The sequence below is a fragment of the Desmodus rotundus genome, chromosome 9, assembly GCF_022682495.2.
Source record: "Desmodus rotundus isolate HL8 chromosome 9, HLdesRot8A.1, whole genome shotgun sequence".
Taxonomy (NCBI): domain Eukaryota; kingdom Metazoa; phylum Chordata; class Mammalia; order Chiroptera; family Phyllostomidae; genus Desmodus; species Desmodus rotundus.
The window spans coordinates 17,745,293-17,766,990 of NC_071395.1; the positions used below are offsets into that span (position 1 = coordinate 17,745,293).

Here is a 21,698-nt window from a genome sequence, read left to right on the forward strand (position 1 = left end):
ACTGTCAGTTTGTTCTTTATTTCCAAGTCTCTGGTTCTATTTTGCTTATTTGTTTGCTTTGTTGACTAGGTTCCACTTTTACTTTTCTTACTAAGCATCACATACTGAAATACTCTGCTTATTTGAAATTTAATAGATCTTTTAGAAACTGAATCAGCGAACTATGGCTGTGAAACAAACAGCATAGAATATTAGGGGTATGTGAGAATAAGCATTTATTTAGCTCATGTCTTTACTATTATCAACGATAAACATTTATTTACCTCATGTGAGTCAGATGAGAATCAAATGGACTAGGCTAGACCTATCTATAAGCTATGAGTTGTTGATCTTATTCTCTCTTATCCTCCTTGGACCAGAGGGCTAAGAGCATGTCCTTCTCATAGAAATAACACAGGCAGAAGATGACCAGCCCAACCACCTACACACATGTTAAGTCTTTGCTGGTGTTACATCAACTAATACCCAATTGGCCAAAGCAAGTCACATGGCTGAGCCCAATGCCAAAGAGTAAGGAAGCATATTCCACTCACCATGAAGCTAAAGCTAGTTACATGGCCCAATCCAATACCAAGTGTGTAGGAAAATATACTTCTAGCAAGTAGGTAGTAGCAAGAAAATGACTATTTAGCAAGTCTAAATATCCTAAGTTACTTTAATAAAATTAGAGTAGATCTCTGCTAACCTAGTACTAACTGGGTATGTGAGAGAGACCTTTAAAAATCAAGTAATTTCAGCCCTGGCTGGTGTGGCTCAGTAGATTGAGTGCCATCCTGAGAACCAAAAGGTTGCTGGCTCAGTTCCCAGTCAGGGCACATTCCTAGGTTGCAGGCCAGGTCCCCAGTAGGGGGCATAAGAGGCAACCACACATTGATGCTTCTCTTCCTCTCTTCCTCCCCTCCCCTCTCTCTAAAAATAAATAAATAAAATCTTTTAAAAAAATTATTTTTAATGTTCAAAATATAATTAATTTAGTAAATGATGTTGATATAAGTGGACAGCTATTAGGAAGAAAGTTGGGCCCAGATACAAATTCCAAATTATTAAAGGTATGTAAAATATAATAATTTTAGAAGAAAATTTTAGTAGACTGTATGTGTAACTTGGAGTTTAAAACAGCTTTTTAACCAAGAAAAGTAAACCAAAGGTGAAAAAATACACATTGTTAGTAATAAAAAGTTTTTGCACTACAAAAAATGTTATAAAGTTCATAATTAAATATCTAAAAATGATTGCAAAATAAATAATAAGTGAAATGTTCAGATATACAGTGGAGTAAAAAGCAGATTAAAATCAATGAGACAAAGAGAAATAAAATGGGCAAAAATTCTACATAGGAACACCACAGAAGAGTGCACAAATATGAAGAGTAGTTAAACGTCACATCTTGAGAAATGTAAATGAAAGTAAGTTTCAATCATTTCTCATTCACCAAATTGGCAAGTACACCTGCCACTGGGAATTCAGATAAAAAGGATATACACAAACTTGGCTGGTGAAAATATGAATTGTTACACACTTTCTTGAAAATTATTCTGTGAATATTAATAGAAATTTAAAATCTTTATGTATTTTGATCCAACAAGCTCAGGCTTGGAAACCTATCCATTAAAATTAAAAAAAAAAAAAGTTTGTAATGGCTCCAAACTATAAACAAAGTAAATTCTGAGCAACAGGAAGACATTAGGGAGAACATTCGTGGAACATCAGGAAGACATTAAAGAGTTAAAGGGTTCTCATGGTGCACTGCTCGGGGAAAGCAAGATTTCAAAAATGCGTACAGTATGATCCTGGAATAACATTGGAGTACGTGTACCATAAAAAGGGGCTTTTTTTCACTATGAAAAGTTTAAAGAGGTATGTAAATGTGAAAAATGCCTTTCCTCAAATATCTTTAGAGTACGCTTGCATTATACAAATGAAAACAGACTACACAAACGAAAGCTATACTTCTCCATGAAATCAGGACAGACTAACCCATGTTTGATTTATAAATAATTAAATAATATTATAATGACAAAATGGTCTAAATAGAGCTTTTAACAACTTACTATTGTTTTCGATGATTAAATACATTTGTAAACACTGGAACTAGGAAACTTTATTAAAAACATTTTTATGAAACTATTTTAAATGTAGAAACTGTGAACATAAAGAATGAATATCCAAAATAAAAAAAGTAATATTCCTGGCACACTTTTTATTTTATTTTGCTTATTGCTGAATGTTATATTCTATTATAAGGAAATCATGTATAAAAACTTATAAGTAATCAATTCTACGGTTTATTATTATAACCTCTCAGAAAAGCAATTACCAATAGGTGAGGTTGCAGGACATTTACAGATCAGCACAGCAGGGAGAATTCTAGCCCACACTTGAAGTACTTCCTGTCCGACTCTGGGAATTAAGAAGTCGGGCAGGAACCGTGTTGTAATACTGACCCCACGCTGCCGAGAAGGGAATCCCTGGGACGACTTACTACAGAAAGACCGTCATCCTCACTCCCATCAAATAGGAAGCACTAGGCTAAGCTTGGCTGGGCCACACCAACCAAAGCAGGTTTCATGGTTGAATTTTTCCACCACAACAGGAAGAAAGGATGTAAAATGACTAACATTTATAAACTTTCCAATGTGCTGCTTTATATATAATATGCATTTTCCTATTGTTGTGGACTGTTTGCATGACCCCAAAATTCACATGTTAAAAGGCTAAGCCTCAATGTTACAATATTAGGAAGCAGGGCCCTCGGGAGGTGACTAGGTTTAGGTGAGGTCAGGAGGGTGGAGCCACCATGACGAAGTTAGTGCCCTCATAAGAAGAGAAAGACACACCAGAGATTCCTCTCACCACCCTGTGATGATACAGGGCTAAGGTGACCGTCTTTATGCCAGGAAAACCGGCCCCCACTAAGCACTGGATCTGCCAGCACTTTGACCTTGAGCTTCTGAGCCCCTAGAACTGTGAGAGATGAAGGTCTGCTGTTGAAGCCACCCAGACTACGGTATTTTGTTATGACAGCCCAAACTGACTAAAATGCTGGATGCATCGGTGAAATAGATCTGTATTTTTAATTTCCATGTGTTTGTCTTCAGAAACTGTTACCAATGATAATTTCTTAGATAATTTCTTTTCTTAAAAAGCTACCAGTTTTTAAAATTCATTTTATGTAGCACTAACAGAACTAGGCCCCACAAAGGAGACTGCATACTCTAGTTATTCTGTTTTATTTTTATTTCAACAATAAGAATAATGCCCCTTTTTAAATATTTAAACATTTGCTCTGATTAAACAGTCCACTTCTGCTGACTCATAGCAGACACTGGCCTGGTACTGTTTATTAACTTTCCTATGAACATATTGTTTATAGCAGGTGTCTGATTAACATAACTGGTCACTGCAGGCTTATTGTTGGCCACATAAGAGAGTAGCATTGCCTGGCAAAAGTTCCAGCTTCTTTATAACCTCGTGTATTTGAATCCTAATCAGGTCGAATCCCCTCCTAACTTTCCCGTTTGTTGGGTGACTCACACTTGGCTGGCTATTCAAGTGTGTCCTAAGTTCACCAGATCATTGCAGAAGACTATGTTAATATGTGTGAATAGATATGGCCTCAGGGTACATTAGAGCTCCTTTCACCTTAAAAACAACATGCAAACTAAATAAATACAAGAGTCGCGAGATGTTTTTTCTTGTAGCATGGTAAATAAAGACGAGGCTGGTGTGACACACCAGAGCCAGGTTGTTCTCAACACCTATGAAGTGACACATTTGCTACAGATCTACAAGAGATGCCCCATGCTTGGAATCCCATCCCCCAACAGACTGAAGAGAATGCTCATGGATAAGACACTGTTACCCAGGCAATGCGAGAGGATATCCCCAGGCTTGCTTCAAGGAGGTTTGGGGAAGTTCTGAGAGGAGCAGATATTTTCTGAACAGTAACTTTCTTGGCCCCAAGACAAGAGATAAGGCAACTGAGTAATCTGCTTTTTATCTTTTCTAGAATGACTATATGGGCATATGCTACCTTTTCATTTTTCCTCCTCTGTTAGTTTTAGAGGAAAGTAGAGAAGGGTTTTCTTTCATCTGGCTTGCCTTCACGTTGGCATGTGGCTGGCGACACATCTCTCTGTGGTCCTATACAAGATTCCATTGTGTGAACTGGACCACAGCAGTACACAAGAAAGAGAAGACCCCTTCCCTATTCGAAGTCAACAGGCAAGTGAAGGAGGTATACAGCAAACAAACAAACAAATAAATGTGTAACATAAAATAAGATAGAGATACGTGGAGCAAGGGGAAATACATATTAAAGATGGAGGAATACAGAGGGCGGAAGGACAGTGTAGGCAAGTGGGACATTTGACAGAAGGAAGTCAGGAAAGGACTTTTTGAGGAAATGATATTTGAGCAGAGGTGTGGGTTGCAGTCTTACAAAGTACTTCATGAAAAAAAGAAAATTCTAAATAGCAGAAATAGCAAGTTCAAATAATTTAGTGTATCCAATAAGTGAAGTCATCAGCCCAACTGAAGTAGAGTAAGCAAGAGGGAAAGGGGTTGGAATCGAGACAGAAAGGTAGAAATCATATCATTTGTTAGATGTTTCAAGTGTATTCTACATGTGATACGAAGAAAGTGGAGATTCTTTAAATATTATTTTAAGCATTTCAGACATAGAAAGATAAAAAGAAAAAAAAAATACATGTGTACCCAGCACCCAACTTAAGAAACATTGTAAGAGCATTAAATCTCCTTTATGCCCCAACAGCAACAGAAAAAATAAGAACCTTAGAAATAACTCTATTAAGCAAGATGAAAAAGTTATAGAGATCTGCTATACACCAAAGTACCTAAAAGCTGTGGGACATTTACACAATGGAATACTATTAATACTTGACTATAAAAAAGGATGAAATATTACCCTTTGCAACAACGCGGATGGACCTGGAGAGCATTATGCTAAATGAAACAAGCCAGACAGAGAAAGACAAATACCATATGAATTCACTTACATGTGGAATCTAATAAACAAACTAACAGACAAAATAGAAACAGACTCATATATAGAGAACAAATGACAGCTCTCAGAGAAGTGGGGACAGGGCTGGGTGCAAAAAGTGAAGACATTATGCAAAAAAAAAAATGACGAAAAAACCCCTCATAGATACAGGCAATGATATGGTGCTTACCAGAGGGAAAGGTGGGCGGGAGCGGGTGGAGGAGGGGATAGGAGGGTATGCGGGCAGGTAAGTGGCAACGGAAAGAGACTTGACTTGCGGGGGTAAACACAATATACAGAAGATGTGTTATAGAACTGTACACTTGAAACCTGTATAGTTTTATTTGCCAATATCACCCCAATAAATTCAATTTAAATAAATAAATATTTTGGTGGTTTAACAATATTTGTTAACAGAGTAGATCTCATGTTACATGCTCTAACTATAATAATGGAAAAATAAAATGAAAAAGAAAGAAGTCTAACAAAAATTTATAAGATCTTTAGAAGGAAAAGTTAAGAAAGTGATGAAAAATATAAAAGATATAAACATAAGATACATAATATATAAACACATTGATAAGTAGAAAGATTTAACATAAAAAAGAAATCAGTTCTCTACAAATTATTTTGATATTAACTGCATTTTTAATGGATTACAAAGACTAATACCAACATTTAATAGAAATGAAAAGGTCCTAGAAGGTCCAAGGCAAAAAAAAAAAAAAGTCATGGAACTTTTCCTGCCAGGTATAACTTGCTGCAAAGCTTTACACAAACTAGGATGTAGTGAAGGGATATTATAAGAGATTTAAAAAAAACTAGAAATGAAAATCCAGAAGCAGACCCAGATTTAGATAGAAATTTTATACTGTAAAAGCAGTGTTGCAAATTTTGCATCTACCATATATCATCCCCACATCTTTTTCTTTACTTCTTCCACCCTAGACCTAAAGGCCTATATGGAGCTCAGATTCAGCTGTGATGGAGAGTTCTTCCTTTACACAAAAATCTCTTCATTTCACCAGGAACTTCCAAAGTTTCGCCTGGACTAAACTCAGCAGCATTTCTGACTTTTAGAATGTTACGAATCTTGGAAGGTTTTAGTTTTGCCCTTGGTTTTTAGTAATGCTAGATTCTTGCCCTGTACCTCTTTCTTCTGAAACTAGGTAGGGTTCCCTAATACACATAAGCTCTTAACACAGCTCTTTCTTCCTTGGTGGGGAAAAAAAGAAGAGGTGATCCGTATTCTGAATTGGCTGTTTTCCTTTACTACTCATGCCTTTATGCTTTTACTGCCTATATATATACTCTTAAAAATATAAAATATCAGGCTGAACACCAAAAAAATTTTTTACATAAATTATGTATCCTTTCCAATCTTTTTCTTTACTCATTATTTTAAAACTAACATTTACCCATGTTAGTCATGCAGCGTTAGGTCACAACCTGAGCAGTGTTTACTATATAATTCACTGGTATTTTTATAGGACTGACGTAATTTATGACTTTAAAAAGGATAAAAGTATGGGAGGTAAGGAAGTAGATGCAGCAAATAAGCAACATTTGAGGAGTTGCTTATAAAGGAAAGCAAAGAGACGGAACAGTAACTAAAGAATAAGAACCAAAAGATTGTGTGGCACCCCAAGAGGGTGTCTGTAAAAAGGAAAATTCCACAGCATATTCATATGCTCCTGAGAAACAGTCCAGGGGAGAAGAAATAAATGATAAAGGAGAGACGGGAACTATTCAGGAGTAAAGAAAGTAAAGACGGGAGTAAAATCATTGATTATTAGGCTAGAGAGACTGGGGCACTGTGGTCACGAAGGATTAATAGGGAAAGTTCATCCCTTGCAAGAGGAAGAAAAGCAGGTGGTGAGGGTGTGGATGCTGGGAGGTTGATACGCTGAGAGGTACAACAATAAGGTAGTCACTTCTTAACTATATCTGCCAAATCACTTTCATGAGAGACATGGTCATTAGAGAGAAGAGAAAGACGGAGGTGTTTAAAGTTTGAGGAAGGCCAAGATCATGGGGAACATTAATCTGAGAGGGGAGGAGACTGAAAAAAAATGGAATAAAATTGCCTGGCAATTCTGAGGGTCCACTTGATATTTGTGAGTAGACAATGAAATAAATCAGCATGATGTATTTTTCTCCATCCATGCCATGTTTACGAGTTTAAACTAGGCAGAAAGTTTGCTCTGTCAGATTCATTCTCTTAGAAAATAAGTCTGAGAAGCGTGAGGAAGTTAAAAATGCATGCAGGGGTCCCATGGCATAAATCTAAGCTGGTAAAACAAAAGGTAAAAAACCTGGTGGGTTACGAATACAGTATATAAAGTAAAGTTAATGGATTGAATGTCCCCATGTGGTTACACATTTAGCAAAGAAGCGGCACTAGCAAAAATAAGCCAGGAAGATATGATGAGATGGTCAGAGATTAAGAAACTTAAAAGAAAGATGTTGGAGACTTACATCAACAATAACGACAAAATCCAGTTATATGCAAGGAAAACAGTAACTATAAGAATAAGGTCATTAGGAATGAGGACTGGAGGAATGAGAACAGGAGTTGCACTGGAGACTGCTGTCTGCAAACAGTCCCAGATCACGGAAGGAGCACAGGACAGCTGGAGGTAAGCCGAAAAAAGCCCTCAAGGAACTACTAATGCTACAGGCCTGAAAATGTTACAGTTACAGAGCAAGTCATTCTTCTAGGCCAACCAGTTTAGAATATGCGAGTTGGTAATAGACCTGTCTGTCATGAAGAACATGGAATTGGGAGTGTTTCTAACAGTGATTGGTTCTAGGTACCACAAAAAACACAAATGTATAGCATAAGCAAGAGTCATGCAGTAGTTCCATTAGCAATCCTCTCATCCCTGGAAAGCAGTATTACTCTTTACTCTGCATAATAATCAGACATTTTTTTCAATGGGCAGGCAGATTAAGCAGATTAAGGTTTACCTGCTAAAAATGAGTGCAAGACAGGAGGTCTCTCTCTGGCTACCTGCACACAGGAACGAGGCTCACCTGCAGGGCACTTGGGTGGGGTTCCCAGCACCGGAGTGATAGTTCCATGCTCACCCTCCTCAACAAAGCCTTCAGAACTGTAGCGAGGAATTAACTTTTTAATCCATTCAAATGTATTTCTTACTTTAAAAATCTGGGTAACCTGGCTGTTGTGGCTCAGTGGTTAAGCACCAGCCTGCGAACCAAAGGGTCGCAGTTTTGACTCCTAGTCTAGGGCACATGCCTGGATTGTGGGCCAGGTCCCCAGTAGGGGTCGCACAAGAGGCAACCACACATTATTGTTTCTCTCCCTCTCTTTCTCTCTACCTTCTCCTCTCTAAAAAATAAAATAAATTAAAAAAATAATAAAAAGCTAGGTACGTTAACTTTCTTTGAATCGAGTATACTTGGAATGTACTTTACAACTTATTTAGATACATGAATATATTATGAAGCCTTGGTTAAGAGCCACAAGGTTAAGTGATTTTTTAATAGTAAATATAAATCTCAATGCTAGAAAATATGCACAATAAATTATAGGTATACATTCAATTTTGCATCTTCCCTGATTAGTACTATGAATTAAAATCCACCAAAAATAAAGAGAAAGAAAATGTTCTGATACCTGTCTTTATTATAGGCAGTTGTTAGTGCTGGTGGGAGTCACTACTGACTATAATACACCTGGTATGCAAATATACTTATATGCTTTTATGTCAAAAGATGACAAGTACATACGAGGATGTGTATGAAAGTCAAGTCCTTTATATCCAAACAACATCTATATCTAAACAAAATCAGCTGAAAAGATGTTTGGTCCTTCATCATGTTAAAAAAATATATAAACATTGGTAGATAATTATTGGCAGGAATACTTCCATACAAATAGAAACCCATTATCTTCATGGTAGGAATATGAGATATTTACATCAAAGTGCCTGAAAAATTATGTTCTAAAAGTTTACTATATAAACATCTCTGCCTAATAGATCAACATGTCCCTGATAAAAAAAAAAAAAAAAGAAAGGACATGGACACTACAGCATTATGATGCTGATTTCAATGTGGAAAAAGTCACAGAATTTTAAATTTTGGAAATTGAAATACCAAAATGAAATTCTCACGGGCTTCTAGCTCTAGAGGTAAATGCTAAGAAAACACGCCTCTAGCATTAACAATTGGCTTCAACGCTGCCAAACTAGCAGCATCCCACAAGAGGCTTGGTTCTACCAATCTGAATCATGAGCGTTCATTTCAATACCACTTATAATTTATATACAGTGTGATAGACTTAACGGCATGGGAGCATGGTGCCTAATTGAGCAGAGGCTAATTTTTTCTTTTTAAAGTTTGACTCACAAATGCTGGAAATGTTCTTTTCTAAAGGTGGCTTAAGAAGCAGAGCTGCAAAACTTATTTGACTTTAAAGGGATGAAAACTATTTTAAGTCCTTTGGAAGATTTCATTTCACTGTGGGAATCAACAGGACTCTGGATCAAGTGAAATGCCAGAAAAAAAAGCAAAGCTCTTTAATGCTAGGTTTATGAGATTGGAATAACTATATTATAACATAAAATTTTGCATTTTATAAGGACGCCTGATGAAATATTTTGCTTCTCTCATTTATCAGAGACTTGCATAGCAAAGTTGTTATCACCAGGGAGTGTATATTCCTGATATTATAGTAACTTAATCATATAAAACAAAGACTTGCGAGTGGGTTTCGGCATGTTAGGAGTACTGGGAGTGTGATCTTAATAAAAGGCGACCTAACAAAAGGAGCCTAAAGCCTTGCTCTTTAACAGACTTATGAACGTAATTATACCTTTATTGAAGTTACACCATTCGCAAAGCCCTGCTGCTCCTGCTGTTTCTTAAAGATGGTTATTTTCTACTTAAAGAAAACAGACAGGCTTTAGAAGAATAGCCGGTGTTAAGTAATATTACAAGATTTAATCAGATTCTCTGTGCAGCTTATATAACAATGGTACAAATATTTCAACCCAAATAATAAAAGACTCAAAGGCTTAAAAAAAACCAGAATGGCTAATTAGAGTAACTCACTAATTGGAGTAACAACTCACAAGCCTGTAGGAAGACAGGATAGAACACATCATGAGCATAGGCTTTCACGGGCTTTGCACAGCCATGGCGAGGGTGAAAGATGGTGTTAACAGAGTTGCATTATGGAAGGCGAGCAAAAAATGTCAAGAACCATCTTTTAAAAAGTGTTAGGAGAGAAAGCAGGCAGAATTGTAGGAGCAGGTGCTTGGATTAGGTACCGAAGCCAGGTGACGACAGACAGATCTTTCAGGATTGCTCTTTGCCCCCAGGGTGTGATCTCTGGTTTATTCAGGGGTATTAAAGCTCTAGGGAAAACTGTTTAAATAGCTCCTACTGACACAAAACTAATTTATATCCAAAATCTAATTTGCATTGTGCATTTGGAAACATCCACTTCCAATAGGCAGATGACAGGTGACTAAGGGACTCAAAACAAGAAGAATTCCATAGGGAAAAGCAACCATGATCTCAGTGAATGATCTGGCTTCTTTTAGTCAGAAGTTTTAGCAACACCTTGCCCTTTCGCACCGGCAGACACAGATTTTCCATTATTCTGTGTAACCAGCTGCCCTGAAAACTCTAACTTGCTTTGCCCACAATCTCTTCTGTATTAAACCCTTATTTTTCTTTTATTGTCTAGTTAATTCATGCTACAATGATTAACTCAAGTCTTAAACATTCTCTATAACCTTTTCTGACTTCCCAACTTAAGACATATTTGTATCATATTAGCACTTGATACATGTGTGAATGCATAAGCAGTTATAACATTGTATTATTGTAGTTAGGTATGTGCATGTCCCTCCAGTTATTATGAGGACTCTGAGACCTTTAGCCATGTTAAGAGCTCCAAAGATGTTTGTTGAACATATTTGCAACAACAATTTTATCAAAAAAGATTCTGGCTTGCCACAACCAAAGAAGGCATTTGTTTAGTATTATTAATACATTTTCCTTTGGCTTTTCCTGTGACTTATTCCTGAAATTATCAATTGCAGAAAAGAATATGCTTCTAAATCTCACAGAGTGGAAAGCATTAGAGAATATCCACTCAAATACCTGGGGAAAAAGTGCTTTTCTGCTACATGTGGGCTATAGACACCACTGACACATCTTCATATATTTGTAATGCATGGAGCCATCAGAATAGGTGGGACAAAACTTAAACACTTCTAAAACGATCTAGTGTTACACAACACAAATACCTTCAACCCTGCCAAAGAACTTTATGGCAGAACAGCTCAGGGACTCATTTCCCTAGTGAGGCGGAGGTGATAGTAGGAAAAAAAAAACCTCCACCACTGGCACTGGCAGTACTCATAACATAGTTGATAAGACATTAATGGAGAGAAGCTAAAGTTCTCTTAGCTGGAGGTTCAGCCTGAGTTGGGTCAATGACAAGCCAGCCAGAAATTTAATAGGCAGATTCTGGAAATGAGAAGGTCATAGAAGAACTTGACAGCCTCTGCACACATCCCAAGCTCACTGGGAAACACTGGGAGTGAACAGGAAAACCCAAGAGTGCCAGCGGAAAGTAAAATGCAAGGCAGCCATGACACTGAACATTGAATGTGCTCCCCAGCCCACACAGATATCTCTGCAGAGGGTAGGAACATTAGGAAGCAAGCTATTTGAGTGAATACTCTGTTCAATCCCAGGATGACAACTAAGTTATACAGATTGGAGAGGACCTTTTGAGAAGTCATTCTAAACCTATAAAAATTAAAATAACTGAGCAGAAAAATGAATAGTCAAACACTATGGTGGGCAGACAGATCAGATTCCACATATTAAGTCTAAGCAAGTTACTAAATTAACAAATAAACCTTTGGAGTGCAGGATGTCAGAATCCATACTTGCAACAACATATTAGCTAAAATGTCCAGTATTAAACTATTTTTAAAAAACAAATCACTCAAATAAACAAAGAAATGTGACCCATAACCAAGGAAAGATAGCAGTCAATAAAAACTGACTCTTGTTAGATTTAGCAGACAAAGACCTCAAAGATGCTGTTACAAATATGCTCAAATAATTAAAATAAATTATGTTTTAAAAATTAAAGAAAACATAACAATTACTCAAAAATTAGGATTATCAAGAGAAACATAACCTATAAATAGTAACTAAGTGGATTCTAGAATTGAAAAATATAACAATGAAACGAAAAATGTGCAACATGGGCTCAGCAACAGATTTGAGAAGGCAGCAGGAAGAAACTTGAAGACAGACCAATAGATGTCTACTTCTAGGAAGAGAACAACTATTTTAAAAAATATCAAATAGCCTCAGAGACCTCTAGGATAATACTAATTATATTAATATAGGTTTAATAGGAGTCTTAGGAGGAAAAAAAGAGAAAGAAAAATGTGCAAGAATGATTGACTAAAAAATTGCTAAAGTTCGTGAAAAACATGAATCTACAGATCCAAAATCTTCAATGCCCCCAATGTGTGGTAAACACAAAGAATCCATGATCCACACCCACTCAGGCTGTTTAGCCACACAGTCCGTGGGATTTGTTATGGCTGCCCAAGCAGACATGTCCTAGGAAACCCCTGTGTTCACAGACGGTATTGCAGACCAAGGGGTCACTCCACTTCACACACATGCCCTCCACCTGTGTTTAGCCACAGTCGCAGGAAAAGAGAATGGGAGCCAAATGGACTGAAATTAAATTCTGGTAGACAGAAGCTAGAAACAAAAATTAATTCCTTACAGAAAAACAGGGAGTCCATGGACTCAAATTTGGACCAGCAACATAAATATAGAGGATGATCACATTTTTATTGTATCCAAAAGGAAGACAGACTGCCAGAGACTTTCTCCAAACGTTATTGGCAGCACTGAGACCTTTGGAAGACCTGGCCACCTACTCTAGTTGACCCCCAGTGAGTAGCCTCATGTCATTCTGGAAGATCACATTGCCAGTAGTTTTCATTTTCTCTCTTTGTGTGTGTATTTTAAAATTTTCATACAACGTGAGAAGGTGGTTAATTTTATTAGAGGTAACAGGTTACCTCTAACATGTCATCCTTTACCACCTGCATGTGCCAGGGTCTCACTTTTCTTCTACCCTAGAATCCTCTACTACCTTTTCAAACCCTGTGCTCCAAGGAACAGGGGCTCCAGATACAGTAAGTTGGCCACTAACTAGTCAGGGAGTCTGAAATAAACCACATTCTATCACAGGCCATAGTTTCTTCAGATGTGTAGCATATGTCCGGTTAAGTAACATATAAGGACCTTCTATGTTTTTTATTTTAAGTTTTTTTGCCTAGGGCTCCACAGTGAAAATAGACCTCTCTTCCCGGTTGTTTTCTGTGCACTTTAATTTCAGAAAATAAACAAAAAGTTCTATTTACATGTTTTAAAAATACTGAAAAATCCTCAAAGTTTAAATTTCTAAAAATTAGGCAGATGTAAGAATAGATAATATAGAATCACAATGTGTTATTTTCCTTACTTTCAGGTATGCTATTCTATTGTTATTAGTTTTATTCATTGAGATTTAAATGAATATCAAGTAAGGTTCTCATGTTTGCACATCATTCAGCTTTTAAGATCAGCCTGTACATGCAGCCTAAAGTTGCTTCATTCTTTCAAAGATTTTCAGATGAAAATCATGTCCTTGGTCACAAATTTTTTTTTGTTACCATAGTGATAAGAATGAAGAATTTTAAAAAGCTAAAAATACCTGAACACATACAGACAGTTTTAGGAATTTGACCTACTTGGTGTCATATACTAAAGAACTTAATCAATTGAATTCACTGCATATGCATTAGGTGAAATATCCTGCTGAATGAAAAATGCGTAGGTTGCACACCTGGAACTATTATCCACAATCAAAGAAGTCAGTATGAATGAAGATGACTGACAAACTAAAATTCATAGAATCAGATTCTCTTAAAAATGGAATATTTTCTAGAAGCAAGTAGAAAACCATTAATTTAGCTCCATTTTTCATATTCTTTCTTTTCATTATTTTGAATATCACCATTTTAAATAAAAGTTTCTTATGCATCAAAAGAATTTTTCTAACTTCTTTTGGAGTAACATAATTGGACATATATTTAAAATTATGTTAAATTGGCTCCTTTCTATAATGCAAAGCTTCCCAATTTTAGGCATTATAATAAAACAGTGTTTTTAAACTAAGTTTTTTTTTAATTTTAGTTTTTATGAGAAATTTAATAGACTCAGTCATTTAAGAAAGCCTACTACATTGCAATGCATTAAGCTGGTCTATGAAATACCAATAAAAGGCAGTCCTTGCTGTTAAAAATGTTATAATCATTCATTTTTCATTACATTGACTTTTAAAGTATCTTCCATTTTAATATGGAAAGAGCACTGAACTTCACTTGAAGAGACCAGGAAAAAGTTCCAGGTTTATTAATGAGCTTAGAAAAGTCTCTTTCTAAATCTCAGGCCTCATTTCTAAAATGAGCATAAATGGGCATATCACCTCCTCTAGGACACAGGTCATTATGATAATCAAAAGAGATGACATGGGGAGAAACCAATGAGTGGCATTCAATAAATAACCTCTATAAAAATGAGTCACTATATAATTAGGTTCAATATTTAAACATTCTCAAAATAATTATCGAAATTTATTTTTATATAATTAAGCATATTTAAAAACTATGAGAGAATAGTAGCAAACATTTGTTGAGCACTTATAATGGAAAATACATTTTATGTGAATTATTTCATTTAAACCTCCCCACAGTCCAATGACTAAGATAGTATTATCTTCCTTTTAGAGTTGAGAAAAACGGGGCCTATCAGAAATAAATTATCCAAAGACACACAACCCGTGAGTGGTGGAGCCAGGAATTAGACCCAGACAAGTTAATCCCTGAGCTGTGCTCTGAATCAAAGCCTTCAAAGTACACTCTAAAATAATCAGTAGAGAAAATGTCTCTATGAAACAATTTGAAAATAAAAACGTATATTTTAAATTATCAACAATAATTGGTATAATTTCTGAAATGCCTGATTAATTCTATTTTGCTATATTTATTTTTTCATTTTATTATTATTTATTATAAAGAAAAGTAGAAATAATTTAAATGTAAATGTAAATAATTTGTAAAAATGTAAATAATTTAATTTGTAAAAAAATGTAAATAATTTAAACGGTAAATATATTATAGACTACTCAGTATAAATAGTATTATAAAATGTATTTATGGCTTAGAAACGTATGAGTATTGTTAAGCAAAAAGAGAAGATTTTCAAACATGTAGAAAGTAACCTCAACTTTTATAAAAATAATGTCATGGACAGAAAAAAAACTGGATAGACTTCAAATATTAATAGTTGCTATTTCTTAGCAACTTTATGTATTGCTGTATTCCCAAATTTTCTATAATGTTTTTGCCATCAGGACAAAAGGTGCATAAACAAACAGACAACCTCATCATGACCACTAAAGCACAAAGTGATTTGGATGCTTCTGCTACTCTGTGAACACACGTTTATTAAGAGTTCAGAAAAGCATTCTAGACACTAGGGATACAGCAATGTTAAAGCAAAGCTCACAGGTAAAGAATCAGGTAAATTGACACTAAGGACCAACAAAAGAAGAGAAGAACTTCAAACCTTCGATGACTCTTCAACTTAGTCACTCTGACCAGAAACACACCTTCCTACTAGCAGGTGAGCTCTATTCCTCCACCAAAAAAGGTCCTGATATGTTTGTTTGCCTTTTTTTCTCAATTAAATTGTGGATACAGCCATGCTGTCCTCTCTAAATATGGCAGCAAGCCATGACAATAGTATGAATATAAGAAGAAATGTTGAGAACAACCTCCAAGAGTAAAAGAAAATTCACTGAGACTTCACATCCCAATGACAATTTCTACCTCTTTACAAGTGCTTTGAAAAGGAGGAATGTCATGCCATTCACATATTTTCATACAACACTAACCTTTAATTTATTTACTCTTCAGAAAACAAATGACTTTCTAACCGTAAAATTCTATTATATTGAAATAATTCATAACGTTTAAACATTTACGTTCTTTTTTTTTTTTTTTTTTTTTTTTTGGATTTTTTTTTTTTTATTGTTATGCAATTACAGTTGTATGCCTTTTCTCCCCTACGTTCTTTAGTACCAAATCTAACTATCTACGAGAAAGCTTAGAGCATCAGTATTTAAAATATGGTGGTGTAAAACACACTGTTAGATGTAACTTACAGCAAAAAAAAAAACCTAGAAGCTTAAAAAGCTAAAATCATCTCCTTCATCCACCTCAAAAAATTCATCATATGAACTTTTAACTTTTAAACCTGTTTCTTCTTATATATTAAAATCAGATAAAATAAACTTAAGGAAAATGATTTATAAGACAAGTTCAACAGAAGAGAAGAAAGGAAGGAAAGAAAAAGGGATGAGAAAAGAAGGAAAAACAGAAGGGGAAAAATGAAGAAAAAACAACAACAGCTGAGAAGCGACTTGCCTCTGTGGACCAGGTTCCAAACCTGATCGATCTGCTGCTGAATCGGGAAATGGCCACAGTCATTGAAGTACTTAAGGAGCTCACTTCTTTGCAACCCTTGCCAATCTTCTCTCTTAGCAAACATCGTCTCGTAGACTAAAATTAAAAAAAAGATGAAAGAAAATATTTTGTTTATAAATAATATTTCAGCTACAAGCCACCTAAAAAGTTTCATCTAGATTTGAAGGAACTTGAACCCCAGTTTTCACTTTAGATCTAATGATAAGCCTTAGAGTGGCACTGGGTGGTCCTCCTACAGAAGATCGGAAGGAGGTGAAATTTGGACTCACTTCCCCAAGGAGATCACTGGCATCCTCTGGCCTGGTGCCCATGACCAAGGTCTGCAGACCTTACAGACATGAATGCTCAAACTATGTCATATAACCTAGCTTTTGTGTCAAGATTTCTGGTAGGCCTAACTTCTGCTGACCCATTTCAGTATTCATTGTTTATTAGTTCCCCCAATTTTTCATGTCTTTTGGACTTCTACCCGCTTTCTCACTGCTTGAATTGCTGATTCCTCTTTGAACGGACTTTTATGCTTTTGCTTTGGCTCCTAAATGGAATGATGTCTATTTTTTCACTGACTTCCTGTAGTCTTGCTTCCTATTTAGGGTACTTGGTTATTCTTGGTTCAAGGCTACCACAGAAAATGACTCAGGTGGGTCATCCCTTACCTATCTCCCATACTTGGCATTAGAAAGGGGTCAGGTAATGAGCAAGAGCATTGATGAATTGACACATATATTTTGCAAGTGTAGTTCTCCATAAATATTTTATTTTTTCATTTCAAAATGGTGACATTGAGTCACTATTCTTAAAGAATATGGATGAGCTGATTGATAATTAGCATACAGGCAGGTTTTACATCAGTACAGGTTTAGCTCTGAAATACGAGCTCCACATGACAAAGGGCCCCAGGAGAGATTTCTAACAAAATTAATGTATCATCTTGGCGCAACACCATATGGACTTCAACTTTCTATTCATTCATTCATTCATTCATTCACTCATTCAGTTGCAGTGGATAGTCATGAGACATTGACAAATTCAAGCAGTATTTAGTGATTGCCTAAAAATGAGTAGCTACTCTAGATCCTCAAACACAGCGGCAAAATAAATGTCAGTTCATATTTAATATATCTATGACTTTTTTTCGCATTTCAAATAAACAAACTAGAGCATTTGCTGTTGGTGTCCCCATCCATATCGCCTTGTCCCTTATGTTTCTGGGCAATCTGTTCTGACTTTTAGTTGCCAGCCTCTGCCTTTCATTGCCTAAGAGCTCCCTCTGGCTGCTGGGCTCCTCTGCCCACCTGAGCAGCCAGCCAGAAGCGCCAGGAACTGAAGGCCCACACTGGAGCAGCCCTCAACCACAGATGGGGTGGGGCAGGAGGGGGTGTGGCTGGTGGAAAAAGACACAGCACTTGAGGCAAGTTGGCTGAACTGTTCTTTAGAGCAGGGGTGTCAAACTCATTGTCACTGGGGGCCACATCAGCCTTGCAGTTGCCTTCAAAGGGCTGGATGTAATTTTAGGACTCTATAAATGTAACTACTCCTTAGTAGTTTAGTGAGAGCTCAGTGCCACTGCTGGGTAGAAACAAGGTGCCTGCCGGATAAAACAAGGTGGAGGGCCAGAGCGGCCCTTGGGCCTTGTGTTTGTCACCTGTGCTCTAGAGGAATTAAGCTCCGGTTGCTCACATGGATAATCTGCTTGATAATCCACTCTTTTTTGACTTCCATCCCTTTCCTGTCTCACTTCCCCATTCAGGTAATGGTATTTCCTGGGATTAATATACAGATAAATTAGTTGTGCTTGACTTCTTATCTCAGGACCTAATTCTAGAAAAACCCAAACTAGCACGAAGAACATCACTTTTTACTTATATGTTAAAGTAAATACATTTCTCCTTGAGTTATTAGTTTTTCCTTGAACTGATCCATTTTAGATAACTCTCACTAGATCAGATTAACACAAATATTAATATTTGTAACTATGTTGATAGATAACAAAGCCTTTAACCTGTATATTATATCTTAAAAGCAAATATTTGGCAACACACTAACAGAATTCATATTCTAGGCAGGTGAAATTAGGGTCAATATAAAACTTGAATCATGAAAATTAATGAAATTTTCTGGCCATTGAAAGGTAATCAAAAAGGTGCATAGAAATCTGCCAGATATCAAATATCACCAATTAGCAATCAAAATATGTAAAAGATGAAAAAAATTCTAAAAAACATGAAGACCAATAACAACTTGCAAATTCTATGGACTCTAGAGTTACTCTAGACCTCATTGCAAATGATGCTTTAGTTGGTAATACTTCAAATCGTTCATTTGGCTAATTCTCTTGTATTGTTCAGAATCTACGGTAGACAGAGCACCATCGGTCCCAACTGGAGCTCTTTACATCCTTGCTTCCTATCAGTCTATTCTCAAAAAACTGCTGGGGTGATTGTTCAGGTCTAAATTGCACCATCGTCCTTGGTTCACAGCACTCCACAGACTTCCCAACTCCATCAAGGTCAAACCCAGTGGTCTATAAAGCCTGATGCAGCCCGTGTCCCCACTCCCTGCGACCTCTCCCATTTCACTGCACTGGCTGGCAAACCCCATCCAGCTCCTCAGGCTCCCAGCTTTCTCCCACAGTAGCTGCCCCCACCTTCCAGCCCTTGTGCCTGCTTCTCCCTCTGCCTGGAGCATTCTTCCGCCCTCACTTTCTTTAAGACCATCATTACTCACATTCATAGCTGGAAACCACCAGAGTCCAGACTGGAAAACATAACCCCATTAGGTTTTTGGTTTTTTTAACTGAAAAGGTTATTTTTAAATGCAAAAACAGTGTAATCTACAGTTACATATCAAGGAGGAGAAATCAGGGAAAGAAAGTACAACTAAGAAAAATAAGCAAGATTCTGTAAGATTAAAGAATGAATTTAGTGACAGAGTTTGGGGGATGAAGACAAGACTGAGTAAAAATAGTGGGGGCATTTAGTGGTTTGGAAGTCAGTAGCTAAAAATAAAGTGAGTGGAAAAGAAACGGTGGTCAGTGTAATAACCGTAAGGTCCAAGTATGTACTTTAATACATATTACTATATTGGTACATTCATACCAGATTATGGAATATGAAATTACTCTCTGCAAAAGAGTATCATTCAGAAAAGCCTTCACTTACATTTTTTTCTATCCATCCATTCCTCTAACTCTGTAAAGTTTATGATTTGTCTTGTCCTCCACAGACCAAGTCGATATTTAACGCGATGGATCAGTCTGCAGTACATGTTTATGGCTGCTCTCAAATTTTGCCCATGATACGAAGCCTATAAAATAGCGACATAGACAGTAAAACTCCATATGCATTTGTGCTATTTATATGTAATTTGATTTTGTCCCTTTTATTTCATATATCTCACTCAGTTTCTTGGCTTTTGGATGGATTTATTGTTTCTTGCCTAGATTGTTTAATGCATGCATTGCACAGTAAGACAATGTCCCTGAAGTTCAAAGAATTCCAATGAGTTTCTTTGTCATCTACTGGTACTTCCCATAGAATAGATGGACACTTTCTATGTGTCCATCCACGTGATGGACACTTTCATAGGAGCTTCTTAGGGTGATGTCCTGATTTCTATAATATGTAGCCAACCCAGCCAAAAAAAGAAAAAAAGTAAAATTTTATTACAATATCATTTCGTGTTGAACGATTCTTGCCGAAGCTATCTATATACACTCTGGGTCCTAAAATCTTTGTATTTTCTTCCTTTTGAAAACTATGTTCATGCCTTTTACCTAGTTTTCACTGGACTTTTTCAGGGTATTCTTATTGATTTCTAAAAACTTTGACTATTAAAAAAATTAACTCTTTTTAGCATACGTACAAATATTGTTTTATAAGTTTATCTTTCACCCATAACTATATTTTTCTGTCTAGGAATTTTCAACACTCCAATAGACTTTTAAAAATTAAAGTATTCATCTATTTTGGGATATTTTCGTTTTCTAAATAGCCAGTTCCATTTTATTTAACAATTTAATTATTTTCACATTTTACATCTTCTAGCTCATTAATTTTTCTACATAACTTTATTAATTCCTTTCTTAGCCTTTCCCCCTATTCTCAACTTCTTGAATTAAAGACTTAATTCACTATTTTAATTATTTTTAAGAATGTATTTAAAGGTCATGAATTTTCCTGAATAGCCTTCCTCTGATGTGCTTTGCATATCATTTTACAAGTGAAAAAAACTGAAGCATAAAATCTTTAAATAACTCTCCTAAGGTCCCAGAGCTATTCACTTGCAGAATTGGTATTGAAATCAAAACAGGAACACTCCATAGCCTACCCTTTTATTTATATACTATATTCCTCTTAGTTTATTTAAATTTAGTATTTTCAGCATTCTGCGAATTTTTCTTTTGGTTTCTTTTCTAGTGGGTTTCATCAAAACCCATCTGGCCATCAAAGTAGATTATTCATAACACTTTCTTAATCCAAACAAGGTAGACAGAACTTTATTTAGAAAAACCATAAATCACAGGAACCACTATAAAGGACACATGGACAAAATCAAGGGGGAGGGTGAAGGTGGAGGAGGGAGGGGGGTTCAGCTGGGGTGGGGTGGAGGGATGGGGAGAAAAGGCAGACAACTTTAATTGAATAACAATAAAAAATTTAAAAAAAATAAAAAAGCTGTGATACATTAAAAAAAAAAAGAAAAAACATAAATTGACCAGGTGATTATTCCAAACCCTACTTAATTGAACCCATATCAGATATTTGTATGGTAAATACATCATACTATAAATACATTATACTGTAATATTTAACATATGCTTCACCTTGATCGTTATTCTCCGAAATCTTTTGCGCTCAAGCCACCCTCTGACGTGTGCTTGCATGATGGTGATCATTCTGATCATTTTTTTGGTGATTATCAGTTTGTTCCTTTTCCGGAACACTTGGAAAATTTCTATGTGTGGTCCAATTCTTTTAACTTTATTGTCGAGTTTATCAATTTTAAGTGCACTAGGTTGTAGCCTAAAAATAAAATGTTAAACTTTTTATTATGGTTAATAATAAAAATAAGCACTTTTG

The 21,698-nt window shown here is 36.0% G+C and overlaps 1 protein-coding gene across 1 annotated transcript in view; it reads right to left on the reverse strand.

The window, feature by feature from the left end:
* The window catches only part of IQCM (IQ motif containing M), a 225,963-nt gene that overhangs the window by 92,998 nt on the left and 111,267 nt on the right, over positions 1-21,698 (reverse strand). Inside the window, exons 9-11 of the mRNA XM_071222322.1 lie at positions 21,443-21,641; positions 19,779-19,923; positions 16,558-16,692 (exon numbers count right to left, since the gene is read on the reverse strand). Coding sequence (XP_071078423.1) covers positions 16,558-16,692; positions 19,779-19,923; positions 21,443-21,641 — 479 coding nt within the window. The remainder of the gene's footprint in view (positions 1-16,557; positions 16,693-19,778; positions 19,924-21,442; positions 21,642-21,698) is intronic.